The sequence below is a fragment of the Notamacropus eugenii genome, chromosome 1, assembly GCF_028372415.1.
Source record: "Notamacropus eugenii isolate mMacEug1 chromosome 1, mMacEug1.pri_v2, whole genome shotgun sequence".
Taxonomy (NCBI): domain Eukaryota; kingdom Metazoa; phylum Chordata; class Mammalia; order Diprotodontia; family Macropodidae; genus Notamacropus; species Notamacropus eugenii.
This window is the reverse complement of record NC_092872.1, coordinates 496,102,348-496,118,834: the sequence shown is the minus strand read 5'-3', so window position 1 is coordinate 496,118,834 and position 16,487 is coordinate 496,102,348. Positions and strand designations below refer to the sequence as shown.

At 48.5% G+C, this 16,487-nt stretch overlaps 2 protein-coding genes across 3 annotated transcripts in view; one reads left to right on the top strand and one right to left on the bottom strand.

The window, feature by feature from the left end:
- TCEA2 (transcription elongation factor A2) overlaps positions 1-16,487 on the top strand; it is a 98,771-nt gene that overhangs the window by 24,734 nt on the left and 57,550 nt on the right. The window lies entirely within an intron of this gene.
- SOX18 (SRY-box transcription factor 18) lies at positions 1,118-4,556 on the bottom strand. The gene is made up of 2 exons (XM_072633220.1): positions 3,860-4,556; positions 1,118-3,047 (listed from the first exon to the last, which is right to left on the bottom strand). The coding sequence occupies exons 1-2, from the start codon at positions 4,296-4,298 to the stop codon at positions 2,146-2,148; spliced, it is 1,341 nt and encodes a 446-aa protein (XP_072489321.1). The 5' UTR covers positions 4,299-4,556; the 3' UTR covers positions 1,118-2,145.

Sequence of the window (16,487 nt, the reverse complement as noted above, 5' to 3'; positions counted from 1 at the left end):
TTATAAGGGAAAATTTCCTAACAACTGGAAATAGGCTGCCTCAAAGGATAGTGAACTTCCTGCCAACAGGAAACTAGATGAGCACTCATGGAAGATTTTGTGAAAGCGGAGCCATAATATGCGGAATGATAGGATCTGGGTCCAAGTTGAGTAAGCAGGAAAGTAGAAGAAACCTATGGTATGACCACTCTTGGTCATGGTTGAGATAGAGGCAAAGGTCATAGGCATTGAGGAGGTTGAAAAACTTGTAGGTCAGACACTTTGAAGGGGGTGGAAGACCACATCATATACTTAGCTTACAGGGGAGGAGAGAGAGGGACCTGGAGGTCTATAGATGACAGCAACAAGAATGTGGTCATGATCAAGTGAATTTTGAAGGTGGGAAGATGGTTACTGAGAGATGCTTGGGAAATACCTGGCAGTGGAGGGCAGGAAATCCACCAACTCTTTTTTTGACTTTGTATGTCAGTCTTGGAGGTTTCAGGAGAAGTGATATCTTCAGAAGAAAGTTAGGTTTCAATTAGTACCCCAGGATATAAGGAACTTGAGAGGAAGATAAGTATTTTTAAAACATGTATATACATACACATATTATATTATATATCTACTATATATGGAGAGAGAGAGAGAGAGAGAGAGAGAGAGAGAGAGAGTTGTGATTCTGTGAAAAATAGACACAGAGCCAGGGAAACATATTGTGGGCTAGAGAAAGACAGATCTGCTTTAGAGGCAGAAACAAAAAATTGTTGTGTGTTGCTCATTACCCAAAGCAATAGATAGATAGGGGCACAGAGATAGAGAGGAATCAAGAACAGGATATGAGATTGACAGGAAAGACAGAGAGGAAGCTGCCACCCTTGGGCCCCAAGCGAACTTTGCTGACTCAATATTGGATCTGTGGTACTAGGAAAAATTACCTTTTCCCTCAGGTGGCCAGGCCCAATCTCAACCCCATTATCCTGGCCCTGCCAACTTAAGATGGGCAGGCTATGAGTAGGTAGGAGGGTACTGCTGGCCGGGGTTGCTCATATATATATATAACAGTTTGCTATGGATTTTCACAGTCCCAGTTGATGGGGGCCCCACAAGCTTGCAATAAAAACACAGACACATGAACCATATTGAAAAGGCTGAGGTGGTTTATTCAGTACACTCTCATGACCTTGGCCCTAATTACTTAGGAGCCCAAGTCCTCTGTGAATGTTGTTGACAATAGGGAGCAGAGATCCTCCAGATGCTATAGAGAAATTGCCTCCAAGGCTGAACCAATGCTTTGGGGATGCTGGAACATAACCTGCCTAGCTTTGCAATACACATACTCTGAGGTGGTCTGGATAGGCTGAGCTGTTCAGCCTTGAGGTTATTCTACTCCCAATGTGCTAACAGGTTTTTGCCCTAGGTTCCTTTTCCTTTTTTTAAAACAATTTTTTTCTTAATATAAAACTGACCTTGCTACATCAATGCTTCTGATCTGGGGGAACATCCCCAGAAAGAAAAATAGTTTTTAAAAGTTTGATAATAAAAAATTAAATATCATATTATATATAAAAAAGTTTACTAAAAATAAGTCTTATCATCCAATGAAAACATCTCTGGTGGAGTAGACAATGTTTCAGTAATGTGTAGAAAATTGTGACCCTGGAGTGAGGCATCAAACAACTTCTGTAAACAAAGCGACCCAATATTTTCCAAAACCACAGGCCTAACCTGTATATAAAACAGGCCTTGCAAAGAGCTGCTTACCCACCTGTGGCAGGTGAGTAACAGTGAATAAAAGACAGCTGTCATGAGTCCCTATCTGGCTTGTTCTCCCTCGGCTAGGTGAATCTGGGAGATAGAGTTGAAACATCGGGGCTGGGTATCTTGACTCTTTACAAGGTGGGTGCCCGTTACACAGTATGAATATGTATGTGTACAGGGGTTGTCTATATCCCTGGCTTTGGAAAGAAGACATACATTTATGCTATATAGGTATGTAGTATAACAGTGACTGGAGCACATACAAAAGAAGAAGAAGCGCTATGTGTCTTATGAATTACTCTAAATAGTATTGATGGCTCCTGACTATGATGGGGCGCTGTCTCGAAGAGGAAGGCAGGAGGGGCTTCAGGACAGCAGAGGCCCGAGGCGGCTGTCGATTTGGAGTTAGCCGCTAATGCAGGGGCTGTAGTAGACCGCACTGCTGGCGTCAGACAGCGCAGATATCAAACTGCTCTCCTCGCAGGACAGGGTCCTAGGGGTTAGCTTGGCCAGAGACACGTGGTACGCGAGCCCGGGCACTTCTGGCCGAGTCCTGCTCGTGTTTAGATATTGGTCAAACTCATTGCGGTCCACGTCGGTCCACAGCTCAGCCGAACTCAGCTGTTCCACGCCATCCAGGTGGTGTACCTCAGGAGGGGGAGAAAGCTGACCCAAATGAGGGGACAGGCCACTGGCCCGGGGGCCGGCGGGACCCGAAGGACCGCACAGCTGGCTATAGTAGAGGCCTGGCGGGGGCGGGGGGGCGGTCCTTAGGGCCTCGGCCAGGTGTGCTGGAGCCGGGGGTTGCCCGTAGGGGCCCCCCAGGTCGCGAGCCAGCGCCTTGTCAGGGGCGTAGTCCAACTGTGGCGGGTAGGGCGAGCGGAAGCCTAGGAGACCGCAGTCATCCTGCATATGCGGAGGGAAGAAAGCTGGCTCGCTGGGCTCCAGCACGTCTAGCGGGGACATCTCGGGCGTGGGCAGCCCGAAGTTGTCCAGCTCGGCGCCCAGCGGGTGCAGTTCCCTGAAGTGATTGAGGGGGGGTGGCTGCTGGTGGCCCGGGACCCCCGAGTGTGTTGCGGCAAAGCCCTCGGCGCCAGCGCCAGCGCCGCAGCTGGAACCGTTAGGTGGCTGCGAGAGGCCGTGCAGCAGGAGACTTGGCTCCAGTCGCCGGGTTTTCTTGGCCTGCTTCTTCCTCCGGGGGCGGTATTTGTAGTTGGGGTGATCCTGCAGGTGCTGGATACGCAGCCGCTCCGCCTCCTCCACGAAGGGACGCTTCTCGGCCGTGGTCAGGGCTTTCCATGCCTGGCCTAGGGGCCGGGGGAAAGATGGTTAGCGCCCAAGGCTGGGCGTCGGAAAGGGAGGAGAGGGGACAATAAGGGGCAGGGAGCAGCTCCTGAGGACCAGATCTCCACGATCCAGTCTTCGTGGCCCTTCAGGGTACCCGAGTAATACGACCTGTGTCAGGGGATGAAACTCAGATCCTCTCGGTGAACTCCTACACGCAGAGGACTGAGGTGGGTCCTGGCTCGTGGGGGAGACAGGCACTAGCCTACCCTCTTCCCCACACCCCCCACAGAGACAGCTCAGAGGCCAGGAGTGGGGGCAGAGGCTGAGGTGTAGTACACTGCCTTCCTTAGAACTCAAGGAGTGTAAAGGAACATGGACTAGGGAGCGCCTGTCTAAGGTGCCCAGGACTTGGATCAAAGTATGTTAAGGGGGCCAGAGCGTAGGGATCTCTCCTTACCCAGACCTCTTTCCTCTCGGTTAACGTCTTCTGTCTCCGTCCCTAATCTACAAACCCCCTTCCTCCGCCCTCCTCGATCCTGTTCCTTTTGTGCTGTCCTTTTCCTAGTCCCATTCGTCTGGCCTGGTCCAGTGCCTTTAGACTTTACCACTCTCCTGATCTCTTCCCTCTCTCTTCCTTGGTCCCTACTCCCTTTCCCCATTGCAATCTCCCTCTTCTAATACTGTTTTCTCCTCCCTTCCCCATTCTCTTCCCCCCTACAGATACTCCTCTTTAATTTCTGGTCCTCTTCCTCTGTCCTGGCTCCCCTCTGAAGCGGTCCGCTTTCCCCAAACTCTACACAGTCTCTGTCCCCTTTACCCATCTTCGGCTTACCCAGCATTTTGCTGAGGACTGCGTTGTGTAGATCAGGGTTCTGTTGCGCCAGTCGCTTGCGCTCGTCTTTGGCCCAGACCATGAAGGCGTTCATGGGCCGGCGGATGCGAGAATCGTCACTCTGTTTGCTCTCAACACGACCCGGTGGTGGGCTGTAGCCATAGCGGGGCTCTGGACTAGGTTCGGGGCTTGGCGGGGAGGCGGGCGCCCCCGGAGCTCCCTGGCGGAAGGCGAAGCCGGGTCCGGGGCCCGGGCTGGGCGTCCGGGCAGGCGCGGCTGCTGCTGCGGTCAGCGCTGGACTCGAACCGCAGAAGGCTGCGGCGGCGGCGGCTGCGCGCCCGGGGGGCTCAGCTGCGGGCTCGGGCCCCGGGGCCCATGAACAGTCGCGCCGGGCCTGCGGAACGTCCTCTGCCCCGTAGACGGGTGGCGATCTATGCATTCCAGCTGGACGGGACCTGGAGGCAGAACTGAGCCACGGGGAGAACTCGAGGCCACGTACGGCAGCGGGTGGAGAGACTGAACGATTCGGCCGGCGGGGATGCGAGGGGGCGGCTGGCAAAGCAGACTTTGGGCTCCGGCCGAGCTGGAGGGGCCAGATATAGGGACCCGGACCAATCAGCGCAGGGGAAGGGGGGGAAGAGGGCCGGAGTCCCGGCCTCAGGAAAAGAGGTGGATGCGTGGGGGGAGCTTGGGCTGTCCCCTCTCGTGAGTTTGCTTTTCTCTCTCTTAGGGGTCTTGTTCGGGGGTATCCTCCTGTCACCTCTTCATCTGAATCCCACCCACCCTTCAGTCTTCAGTGACAACCGCCACCACCACCCCTTACAGAAGAGAGAACTTTGCTAGGCGGGGGAGGATTGTATGGGGGTGCATAGCTTTTCTCCTCTGCTTCCTTCCCCAATCCCTTCTCCCTCCAAGCCTAGGATAGGGTAACATAAGCAGATCTAAATTCATATTCACAACAGCAAGCATTTCTATCCAGGACTCGGACCCAGACCCAGTTAATTCGGCTGCCCTTTCCAGAGCCTTCTTTCTGCCACACCTCACAGATAGATAGCGTTGGTCATTCCCCACCTCTTATGTTATGGTCTTGCAGGAATCACCCCCACCCCCACCCCCCACTCCAGAACTTCGAGCTTCATCCCTTTCCCTCAAATCGGTAAAGTCCTTCTTGAAGTCTAACCTGAATCTCTTTTCACATAATCCTGTGAGAGGTATCTGAAGCACATTTGAATTTTGAGGGAAGAAAAGAGCTTGAGGAGGAGGGCTTCAGATTTTGGGCTTCAGCAAAGTGAATAACCTCACTCGCCACTCTTAGAGTTCCAGGCCAGAGCCATACTGCAATCTCCATCCCTCAGATGCCAGTAATTTAGCGCGGAGAACGACTCCCAGCGGGATGGTAACACTTTCCCTCCTATTTACCTACCCTCCCTCCCCAAGTCATTCTCCTTTGTTCTCACCTCTTCACCTCTGTGCAAAATCTCCGCTATTTGCTTCCGACGCTTCCTTCTGGTAGGAATTTGGGGAGAGGGTAAAGTTTGGCCTGAGGGTTTTTGGGCCTGGGAGACAGAAAAAGAGATTCCGGTACAGACAGACTAGAAAGTGAAAGAGTCTGGATTATTAGGAAACTGAGGGAAAATGGGTAAAAAGAACTGGCCTTGCACCTGCAGTGGGAGCTCGGGGTGCCAGGCAGAGGCTCTGGAGTGGGATCTTTGACTACCCCTATTTGCCTCGGAAAATGACCCAGGTCTCTTACCTAGTTTGGACGTTGGTGTCAGAAGGAAGGAAAGAAGTTAGGTGAAGGAACGAATTCCTGGTGGTTTGGAGGATGAGGTCGGAACCACCTCCTCCCGGGGGGCACGAGGGTCGAGGGGAGCTGGCGAGGCGAAAGTATGGATGAGATTACCCAGAAGGGTCAAGGACCATGGTCTTTTGACCTTCTACTCTGTCTGTGGCAGGGTGAGGATGTGGCAGGAAACATTGGACCCCTGGCTTCTTGGGTGTCACTTTCCCTGGGACACCAATTTTCTAGTGTGACAAAGTCTAATCTTAGTTGAGCCAGGTGTGCTTTAGCCCCTGTTCCTCTGCCTTCCCCCTTCGCGGGAGACTCCTACCCACAATCCCAAGTCTGTTGGGAGAGAAGCCTGGGGCTGTGGTTGAGGACTTGTGGGTGAGGTGCTGGGGAAGGAGGGGGATAGAGAGAGATGGGCCTAGGTCCGGGAGGTGGGACCCGGGGGAGTAAACTCAAAGGAAGGGGTCTGTGGAAGGGGACCACTGGGAGAAGGCCTCGGGGAGATGGCCTGGGGGAAGGCGCCCAGCGAGGGTCAAGCAGGCGCTGCCCTGGGCGGAAGCTCTGGCTGTTCCAGGCCAGAGATAAGATCCTTGTCTGTGACCTCTCCCACCACCTTCCCCGGCAGGGCTGGCGTCCGCCGGGCTGGCCAGCAGCCCGGCCGCAACCCTCGCCGGACTGACTGACGGGCTGACCGACAGGCGGGTCCTCTTGGGTTTCCCTCAGATTCCCTCTCCCGCCTTCTCCCCCGCCTCCCAGACCCCAAGGGGTGGGAGCTGAGGGAAAGGGAATTTCGACTAGAGCCCCAGATTCGGAGACTTAACTGGTTCCAAACATCTGAGTCCAGGCTTGGCAAGGCCTATAGGATTTGGGGTGGGTGGGGGGAGACGCCCTCTCCTTCAGACAGTTTTCCAAGGCTGGGGGATGGAAGGTGGAGAGGCGGAGTCTCAAAGTCTTAGTAACTGGGATAAGTAAATAAGCAGAGTCCTGGAGATGGAAGGGGCTTCTTCTCCTCCTTAGGAGCTATGTCCACACCCTGTAGAGTCCTCTGTATCCTCCAGGGATGATGTCCGAATCCTCCAATCCTAGCACACCCTTCTGCCCCACATCCTCCCTCCCTCCAGGACAGCAATGTCTTAATCCCCCACCCAACATCCTCCCTCTATCCTTCTTAGGGTGATGTCCCTGGACCCCCCTCAACTGTGCTGGGATGGGTCCTATTTCTCTCAATAAAGCTTCAAGTGAAGGAAGACTCGAACTGTAGGTTAGCCCCGCACTCCCAGCATCTTTCTGCCCTGAAGCATTCCTCTGAGGACCACACCGAGGGGATGCTCTGCAAGCCTCTGAATCAACAAGCTTGCCTATATTTAGGGAGCAGACGGAATGCAGAAGAAGAAATCTTCCTGACCCCTTACAAAACACTGCACTTTCCCACTGGGGACACCGTCCTCCTCTTTCTGTGACACTACAACTCCTAAGCTGCCCAGGGAAAGGGGGGGGGGGCGCGAGGGGAGGCGGTGCCTCTGGTCAGGTGTCACTTGGGGTCTTCTAGGAGTGATTTAAAGGGGAGGCTGTGCACAAACTCGGGAGGCAGCAGTCTGATTTTCACCTGGCCCCAGGCTGTCCCAGTCACAGGGAATAGTCCCTTCCTTCCCACTTCCCCTTTCTTTCTTCCAACCCTCGCCCACCGCAGCCATAGAGAAAACATTACAAAATCAGAAACTTTTTTGGATTATTCACTCTTTTGGATTTTCCAAATGTGGCTGGCACTCCCTGCTTTTAGTGTAGGTGCTTGAGGGTATGTTGTGACTCTCGCCAGTCGCAGCACTTACCTGCTAAAGTGTTTTGTCTCGTGTGATTCTGTATCTAGAATGTAAAGTTTTGCCCTTCGACGACCTGGTCAGCACCCTCTTTCCACCAATCCCCTCATTCCTAGTACAGTTTTGAATATGTGCTTAATATATGATTATTGACCCGACGAATACAAAACAGGGATAGTTTATTCAAACTGATGCAAATCAAAGTGGGGAAGGGGCTTTGCCGTCTATGCCCACTGTCCAGTTTAACCATAACTCCTTTACCCCCTCCCCCAAACCTGAGGCTGGAGTCTCTTGATCCCCTTCTATTCCAAGCACTTGAGGTGTCGCACAGAATAGAAGGATCGAGTTTCCAGGAACTATTTTCAGATTCGTCAGCCTGGTTTGCATTCTGGTTTCAGGCCGAAGGAAGAGCAGCGGTAGGAGAGAGCGAGGGAAGGAGGTTGAGCCGGAGCCAAATTCCCGGGAAAGTAAAAGAGACTGAGCCGTGGAGGGCTGAAGTCTGGGGGCCTAGCGGATGGAAGGTGGGAGGTAGGACCGACCCTGTGACACATTTACTCTCCTGCAGTGCTCACACATTGTCACCCTCCTCTGCCTGCTTGTCTGGTGTTGGTCGAAGTTGGGCTATGGCCTTCCCTGTCCCAGGTTCAGCTTCAGGGCTGAGCTCACCTTTTCCTTCATAAGCCTGAGTGTCCTTGCTCCAGTGATGGCATTCTCCTCCCATCTACTCTAATTGTACCTATCCCCGAAGGCAGTGACTGCCCTATTCTACCGTGACTACTCCTTCTCCTTGAACTAAATAAATTTAGCTCTCACTGTCTGACCAACAGTGGATTATTTTCACTGTTCCATGAAAGTCTGAGTTTCTGAAGGCAAGGGAGGACTTCTGTCTCCTCTGACCATCCCCTATTCCAATGAGTTCCCCATGCCCTCCAGTTTGGGCAGATGTTGTGGAGGTAGATTTGTCTGACTTAACAAAGGAACCAAAGGGGTTGGGAGGAGAGGACTTCTTCCAACTATCCCGTAGTGATGGGCTTAGGCAAGAAAATGTGGAGCTACTCTTTCCTTGGGGGCAGTCATCATGGTCTGAGTCTCTTGGCCTGGCCTGGCCCTCAGGACCCTGGTCAGCAGCAGAACAGTTACTAGTTCTAAGGGAGAGAAGAGAGGGCCTCCTCATACCGCCTCCCAGGAAGCCTTCTTACATCTGGGACAGATTTTCTGTTCCTGCTTGTCCTGCCATAGTCCTCACCATGCCCAGAGTTATTCTCAAGCACCATTACCTCACCATCCTCTCCTCCCCAGCTCTGGCTTTAGTCTCCTCCTGTCTGGCACCAGCTGCTGACCCTCTTGGGCTTGAGCCTGTACTCTCAGGTGTTCATTTACTTCCCCCTCCCCAGTTCTGATGGGGCTTTGGTTAGAAAGCAGGTGGTCACTTTCTCTTTTGTAAAAAAAAATATCCCAGCATGTTTGGTGAGGGACATCAGGTCTTAGATTCCTGGAACCTATTTTTCTGCTCTTACCAAGAGTTCTTGGATCATTTAGGGCTTGACCATGGGGCTGTCTGATAGAGATTGTGTGTCACCTTGGTTCTCTTCTGTCTTATATTAAATGGCAGAGTCTAGGTTGGGCTCAGAGTTGGTATGTAGGGGCTAGGGAACAGCTCTCTCTGAGTCATTTCTAATATAATGAGGGTGGTGGACAGGAACTGTTTGGACCATTGCTCCTCATCTCTTTAGGACCTTATCTGGATGCTTTTTCTCCCTTGAGAGGGCTTTCCCTCACTTGAACCTTTCTGGGGACTTGAACCACGGCTGTTGGGGCAGGGATTCCTTACCCTAGGACTTGGGTACCATCTAGAAAGGAGAAATTCTCAATCTTCAAAACTAGGAGAAGTTGAAACAGAAGATCTTTAAGGGCCTTTAGCATTGACATTCTCTGGTTTTATGCGTCTTATTTTCTTCGTCTCTGATTGGGCCAGCTGGGGGAGGGAGAATAGTCACTGATGGCTCCACTGGGATGGTATATCTCTGATTCTCCTTTGGAGTAGCTAGGAAAAAGTCCCAATGACTGGGTGCAAAGCCTCCCAGCCTCAGCCTCTGTCCCAACCCCTGTGGCCTTCCTGGATAGGACAGAGCTCTGATTCCTGCTCTGCTAGGCAGTGGGGAGAGGCAAGTAGGGACCTCCCAGGCACTGCAGTCGGTGTGGGGCAGGGACCTCACAAGCTCTAAGCTGGGGCGGGGTGTGTGTGGGGGGGTGAGACCTCACAGGATCCGGGAATCGGGGCTTCCACCAGTTTCCTCCTCTCGTCATTGCCTTAGCTTTGAGAAACTGCAAAGCTGGGACCAATTATCCCAGAGTCCCAGCCTAGGCTGCTTCTGGATCCCCAGTCCCAGGTCTTTCATAAGCACCTCCCCAGGCCCATGGGGGTGGAATGGGAAAGACTAAAAAGAGGATTGGTGATGTGTCCTGGGGGCAAAGAGTGAGCTCAGGTTTGTAGCATTTCTGAGGATCCTGCGTACCCTAAATCAGACACTGGGCTCCCCTAGTCTGTATAGAATGCTGCTCAGTGCCAGGGGCTGGGGGTGGGAGAAAGGGCTAGTGGATTGTGGACTAGAGATAATCTAGCTATAAATTGCACAGATTATCTTTATCATGTATTTAGGGAATGTAGGGTGGAGAAATCTGATGGTCACTTGGCCCAGCTTCACTTGATTGCAGACTCAGACTTGGATGAAGAAATGCTGACTAAGTTTATCTGAAGGGAGAGGAGGGCTTTTGTCTCCTCTGACCACCCTCCTAGCCCAGTAGACACACCAAGCACCCTGCCCTCCTCCATCCTCCCCAGACTGGGCAGATGCTGTGGAGGAGATGGATTGGTCAGAGAGTTTATCTCTATTTTGCTTCTGTTGAGTGGTCCTTAGTCAACTGTCATTTAATCCTGGGCATCTTATTTCAGTGGATCTGTGACTGAATTTCTGTTGATCCTTCCTCCACTAGAACAAAGACCTTCCTTACCCTCTTGTCCTCTCAGAATCATAGAATCTCAGAGTTGAATGAGCTTATCAGTATGTCATCAAAAGATCATCCAGCTTCTATTTGGACACCTCAAGTCACAGGGAACTCACTACATCCAGAGACAAACTTTTGGATGGCTCTCATTGTTAGAAAGTTTATAGTGAGTCATAACCGCCTCTATATTTCTGCCCTTTGCTCCCAATTCTGCCCTTCAGGGCCAAACAGAACAAATTCAATTCTTCTTCCACATATAAACCTTTGAAATAGTTGAAGACATCCAGTCTCCTTTTCTCCAGATTGAATATTCTGAATTTCTTCAACAAATCTTTAAACAGCTTGGTCTCTAGTTGATTCATTCTGGTAATTCTGAGAATATGAATTTTGTCTTTCCTAAAATGTAGTGCCCAGGACCATATATGCTATTCCAGGTCTGACCAGAGCAGAAGTCAACTTTCTTTCAATCATGTTCAAGTCTCTATGACCCGCTTTGGGGTTTTCTTGATAAAGATACTAGAATGGACTGCCATTTGCTTCTTCAGCTCATTTTATAGATAAGGGAACTAAGGGAAACAGGGTGAGTGAGTTGCTCAGGGCTACACAGCTAGTAAGTGTTTGAGGTTAGATTTGAACCCAAGCCTTCCTGACCCCAGGCCCAGTGCTTTAACCACTACATGACCTCACGGCTCTACAGAGGTCAACACCTCTAGTTTATCACTCCTCTGGATCTGGACATTATGTCAAGTTAGCTTTTTTGGCACACTGCTGATTCATATTGAACTTGAAGTCCATTAACCCCCTTTCCCCCATCTCCCGGGTCATTTCAGTTCAGTTCAATGCAAGAAACATTTTTAAAAAGTGCTTCCTGTGCACAAAGCCCTATGTTGAATGTTGAGGATTCAAAGGTAAAAACGAAAAGTGAAGACAGTTCCTAACCTCAAGTAGTTACTTTCTTCCTGGAGGATATAGCATGTAAATAGGTAAATAAATACAAGGTAATTTTGAGGAGGGGGCCTTCAAAAAAACAACAATTTGTATTTACATAGTGTTTCATAGTTTGCAAATTGCTTTATAGAGAAATCATCTCATTGGATCTTGATAGGCATGTTTGTTCTTCCTTTTCAAAGAGGACCATGACATCAGGCAGATGATGACATGACTTGCAGCTGACTTTGTTTTGAGTGAGGGAGGGCTGTGCATGGTCACTAACCTCACTTTCCCTGCCAAGGTCATCTTGGTCCAGTGGCCCAATATCAATCAGGATGACTAGAGATGGCTTAGGATGCAACAGGAGATCCTGGCTCTTTTAGGCTAAGGTCCCTGATGTCATGGTCCTCTTCAAAATGAAGGACAAACACAACCTGTGAAGATCTTGACAACAGCTCTGAGAGGTAGGTAAGGATTAACCATGGGCATCCTGAGTCAACCTGAGCCCAGCCCCAGTAATCTATTCACCAGGCCACCTAACTGTCTAAATACATAGAATATAGAAGAATAAAGCTCAGCATTCTGAAGGCCTGCCCTGTGAAGGTTGTCTTCTTGTAAACTATTGTTTTAAGTAGTAACGCATAGCTAACATTTACATGGTACTTTAAAGTTTGCAAAGTGCTTTTTCTATACTGCCTACTTTGCCATCCTCTTTTTGTGCAGTTGATTTTTGTGAACCATGGACTAGGATTTATCTATGCTAAATTTCATCTCTATGGATTTGACTCAGTAGATTCTTCTGCATAGTTAATCCTCGGGTTTTCTCCCAACTAGGCTGCCTAACTCATTGGTGTTCAAGGGATGCAACTTTATCATCCTTAACTGGGCAAATGTTGTAAGGAAATCTATTCCCTCCACCCTTCCCCATCTGGTCCCAGCTTCCAAGTCAATGAAAGAATAGCTTTTGAATTGTCTACTCTGCATTCCCCACCCCAATCAGAAGCTTCTCTTTTAGTGTAGTGGCTAAAGATTCCTGGTGTTTCATTCATAGATTTCTATCTTGAAATCCTGGAATTTCAGTTGTGGAAGAAGAGTGGATTGTTTGTCAGTTGTGAACTTTGAAAGGGGGTGGTTGGTCTACTGTATGTCAGGTTGACTTATTTTAATTTTTGAGGTGATGGGGAGATGTATGTGACTTCTTCTTTCCATTCCATCCCATTGCAGAGGGAGGGAAAATGCCTACTTAGTTGAATGATTCCAGATTTGTCTTTGCATAGGTGGTCCCTGCATAACTGGAATGCACTCCTTGCTTACCACTGTCTTAGAATGTCTAGCTTCTTTCAGAAGTCCCCCACTCCTCCATCTCCCACCTGAAACACGTTGTACACTTTTACATATGCTGTATATTTCCAAGTTGTTTCCCTTTAGCTGAATGCATGTAAGCTTATGGAGGCTAGAACTATTCTTTTTATGACTCTAGGTGGCAGAATAAATAAAATACTGGGCTTGGAGTCAGGAAGACCAGAGTTCAAATGTAGACTCGGACACTACCATGTGTCTTTGGGCAAGTCACTTATCTTTTGTTTGCCTTAGTTTCCTCATCTGTAAAATGGGAATAATAATAGCACCTACCTCCCAGGGTTGTTGTGAGGGAAAAAAATGAAATTATATTTGTAAAGTGCTTAGCACAGTGTCTGGTACATATTAAGCACTACATAAGTATTAATTATTATTAATATTTCTATCAACTAGCCTGGTGATTTGGCCATAAGTAGGTACATTCTTGCTGTATTAAATGGAATGAAACTCAAAATGAGCAAAGTCGAATTTTGATGAGAAAGTTGACATTCTCATCTAAGGACCATGAGAGAAGCAAATGTCCCAGGCCTAGAGGGAAAGAAAGTAGGCTAAGCTTGGTCTTGGGAAGAATATCAGTATGGAATAACTTGGAAACTACTTTCCCCCTAGTCTTTTATTCCCATATCTAGTGACCTTATTCTGGAACATTATTTCAGAATCTGTATATTTTCTTTTCCCTTGAAAATAAATCCTAGAAACATACTCTTGTGGTATGAAGTATGTGGGAAAGAAGGAAGTAGGTGTTGGAATGGAGCTACAAAAAGTACTGCTAGAACGGCTTAGCATTAAAAAAATCAGGACAGGGAATTAGGGATGGGGGACAGGCTCAGAGTATTTTGCAATACATTACGTAGTCTAATGGACTAGATCCTGTAATTAATGAATCGAAAGCCTCGGTCTGAATCCTTCACAGGATGAATTATTGGGAAAGGGATGATGAAGAGAGGGGGCCTCTAAGAACTTACTGATGCTTCAGAACCAGGAAGTAATTCTGAGTTTGACATAATGAATAGAATGCTGGACTGAGGGTTAAGAAGGCCACAGGTTCAAATAGAAACTTTGACACTAGCTGTTAAACCAGGGGCAAGTCATTTAACTTCTCTAAAACTTGGTTTTCTCATGTGTAAAATAGCAATGAAAATAATATGGTAGAACCTACCGCAGAGGTAGCTAGGACTTTGCTTGGAGTCAGAATGATCTGAGTTTGAATCCCACTTCAGACACTTACTAGCTGTGTGACCCTGAGCAAGTCACTTACCCTTTATCTGCCTCAGTTTCCTCATCTGCAAGATGAGGAATTATAATGGCACCTACTTCCTAGGATTGTTGTGATGATCAAATGAGATAATATTCATAAAGAGCTTAACCCAGTGCCTGGAACATAGTTGGCACTTAATAAATGCTTGTTTTCTTCTCTTATTCTTTTCCTTTCTACTTCCTTCTGCCCTACTTCTTTTCTTCCCCTTCCTTCCTCACTCCATCTTTTTCTCCCTCCCTTCCTTCCCTCCTTCCTTCCTCCTGCCCTCCTTCTCTCCTTCTCTTCCTTTCTCACAGGGTTGTTGTGAAGTTCAAATGAGGTAATGTATGTAAAATGCTTTGTAAGTTTGAAAGCCGTATCCAAATATCAGCTGTCCATGGTAGAGTGGATAGAGAGCTGGCCTTGGCACTAGATCCTATAATTAATGAATCTAAAGCCTAAGACTGGGTTTAAACCATACACATACACACACACACACACACACACACGCACATGCACACACACACACACACACATGCACATGCACACACACACACACACACACACACACACAAAGTGGGTCTCCTTGTCTCCCTGATTCCAAGTCCAGTGTTTTATGTACTCTGCTGCCTAGGGTAAAAAAAAATTAGTTCTAGCCTCCATTAAATTGGGTTTAAATCTCACATCTGAAACATACTGAGTACATGACTCTGGAGAAATCACTTAAACTTAATTCTTTAAGACTAAATTTCAGAGAAGGTGCTGAATTAATAGAGATGATTTCCTCTTTTGGGAGTCCTTTATTACCAATGAGATCACTGATGGGAGTATTCAGTGTTTAGAGGACTAACACCTCTGGTGGGAGGGCTGCCAATCCCTTTTCAGGGCTACTCATCCACTTTTCACTTTTGGTGTCCACCTGATTCACCCAACTCTTACCTGTGTAGCTCCAAGAAGCTGTAGCCTGTGTAGCAGTCACACCCTGGAAAAAAACACCTCTCAAGCATGCTAAACCAGATTGAGGGTGACCAAGAGACCCCAAACCTGATGGTGAGTTAGGAGGATGTTTACCTCAAGTATGTGAAGACCCCAGGAGAATGGGTAGATAAGAACAATTTGTACCAATGATTATGAAGGTGGTTGAAAGGTGCTTAGAGCTTGGTCAGATATCATAGACACCAAGGTCATTTATTGCATCCCAGGCCATCACCAGTCATCTTAATTTTTGTCCTGCCACTGGACTTCAATGGCTTTGGAAGTGAGAATGAAGGTGATGACTTTGCACAATTCTACCTCACTTAAATCCAATTCATGAGTAAGTCAAGATATCACCCTGTGATGTCATTGCTCCTCTTTGAAAATGAAGGATGGGGGCAGAGCCAAGATGGTGGAGTAGAAGTAGGGACATGCCTGAGCTCTTCCCCCACACCCCTCAAAATACCTGTAAAAAATTACTCTAAACAAATTCTAGAGAAGCAGAAGTCACAAGAAGACAAAGTGAAACAGATTTCCAGCCCAAGACAATCTGGAAGGCCAAAAGAAAGGGTCTATTGCACTGGCCTCAGAGTGGAGTGCAGCCAAGCATGAGCTGTACCAGCACAGACAGGACTGGAGCAGGCCTCAGGGCACTGAATCACTGGCAGCTGTAGCAGTTTCCAAACTTCTCAACCCACAAATGCCAAACAGCTTTAAAGGTCAGTGGGAAAGCTCTCTCACCTGGGTCAGAGAGGAACGTGGTCTGGCCTCAACCCCAGCCCTAGCCACTGCTGCAGCAGTGTCTTCTTCTGGAGCTCTTGGCCTATGGATGGTAGGGGAATACAGTGGCAGATCTGTTGCAGTCCTGGGTGGTGGTTCTGGAGTGAGGAGGAGCACTGGTGTGGCAGAACTGATGGTGGCTGTGGGGAGAGAATAGTAATTATAGATCCAGGGCAGAAAAGAGTGCTTGTGGTTGCTCACTGACCAGAGTACAGGCCAGGAGAGGAGTAAACACTTCTTCTTTGATCATACCACTTTGGAGGAATTGAGAATTTACAGATCCCTAAAAATATCTCTGAAAACAGCTGTACAAAACCCCTGAAACTTGGGGCAGTACAACCTTCATTTAACAAAGAACTCAAAAGTCAAGTAATTGGCTGGGAAAATGACCAAAAGGGGGGGGGGGGAAATAAGACTATAGAAAGTTACTTTCTTTGTGAAAAGGTATTTTCTTCTGTTCTTGAGAATGAGGAGGATCAAAGTATACAACCAGAGGAAGACAGCAAGGTCAAGGCTTCTACATTCAAAGCCTCCAAGAAAAATATGAAATGGTCTCAGGCTATGGAAGAGCTCAAAAAAGATATTGAAAATCAAGTAAGAGAAGTAGAGGAAAAATTGGGAAGAGAAATAAGAGCGATGCAAGAAAATCATGAAAAATGAATCAACAGCTTGCTAAAGGAGACCCAGAAAAAATGCTGAAGAAAATTATACCTTAAAAAATAGACTAACTCAAAT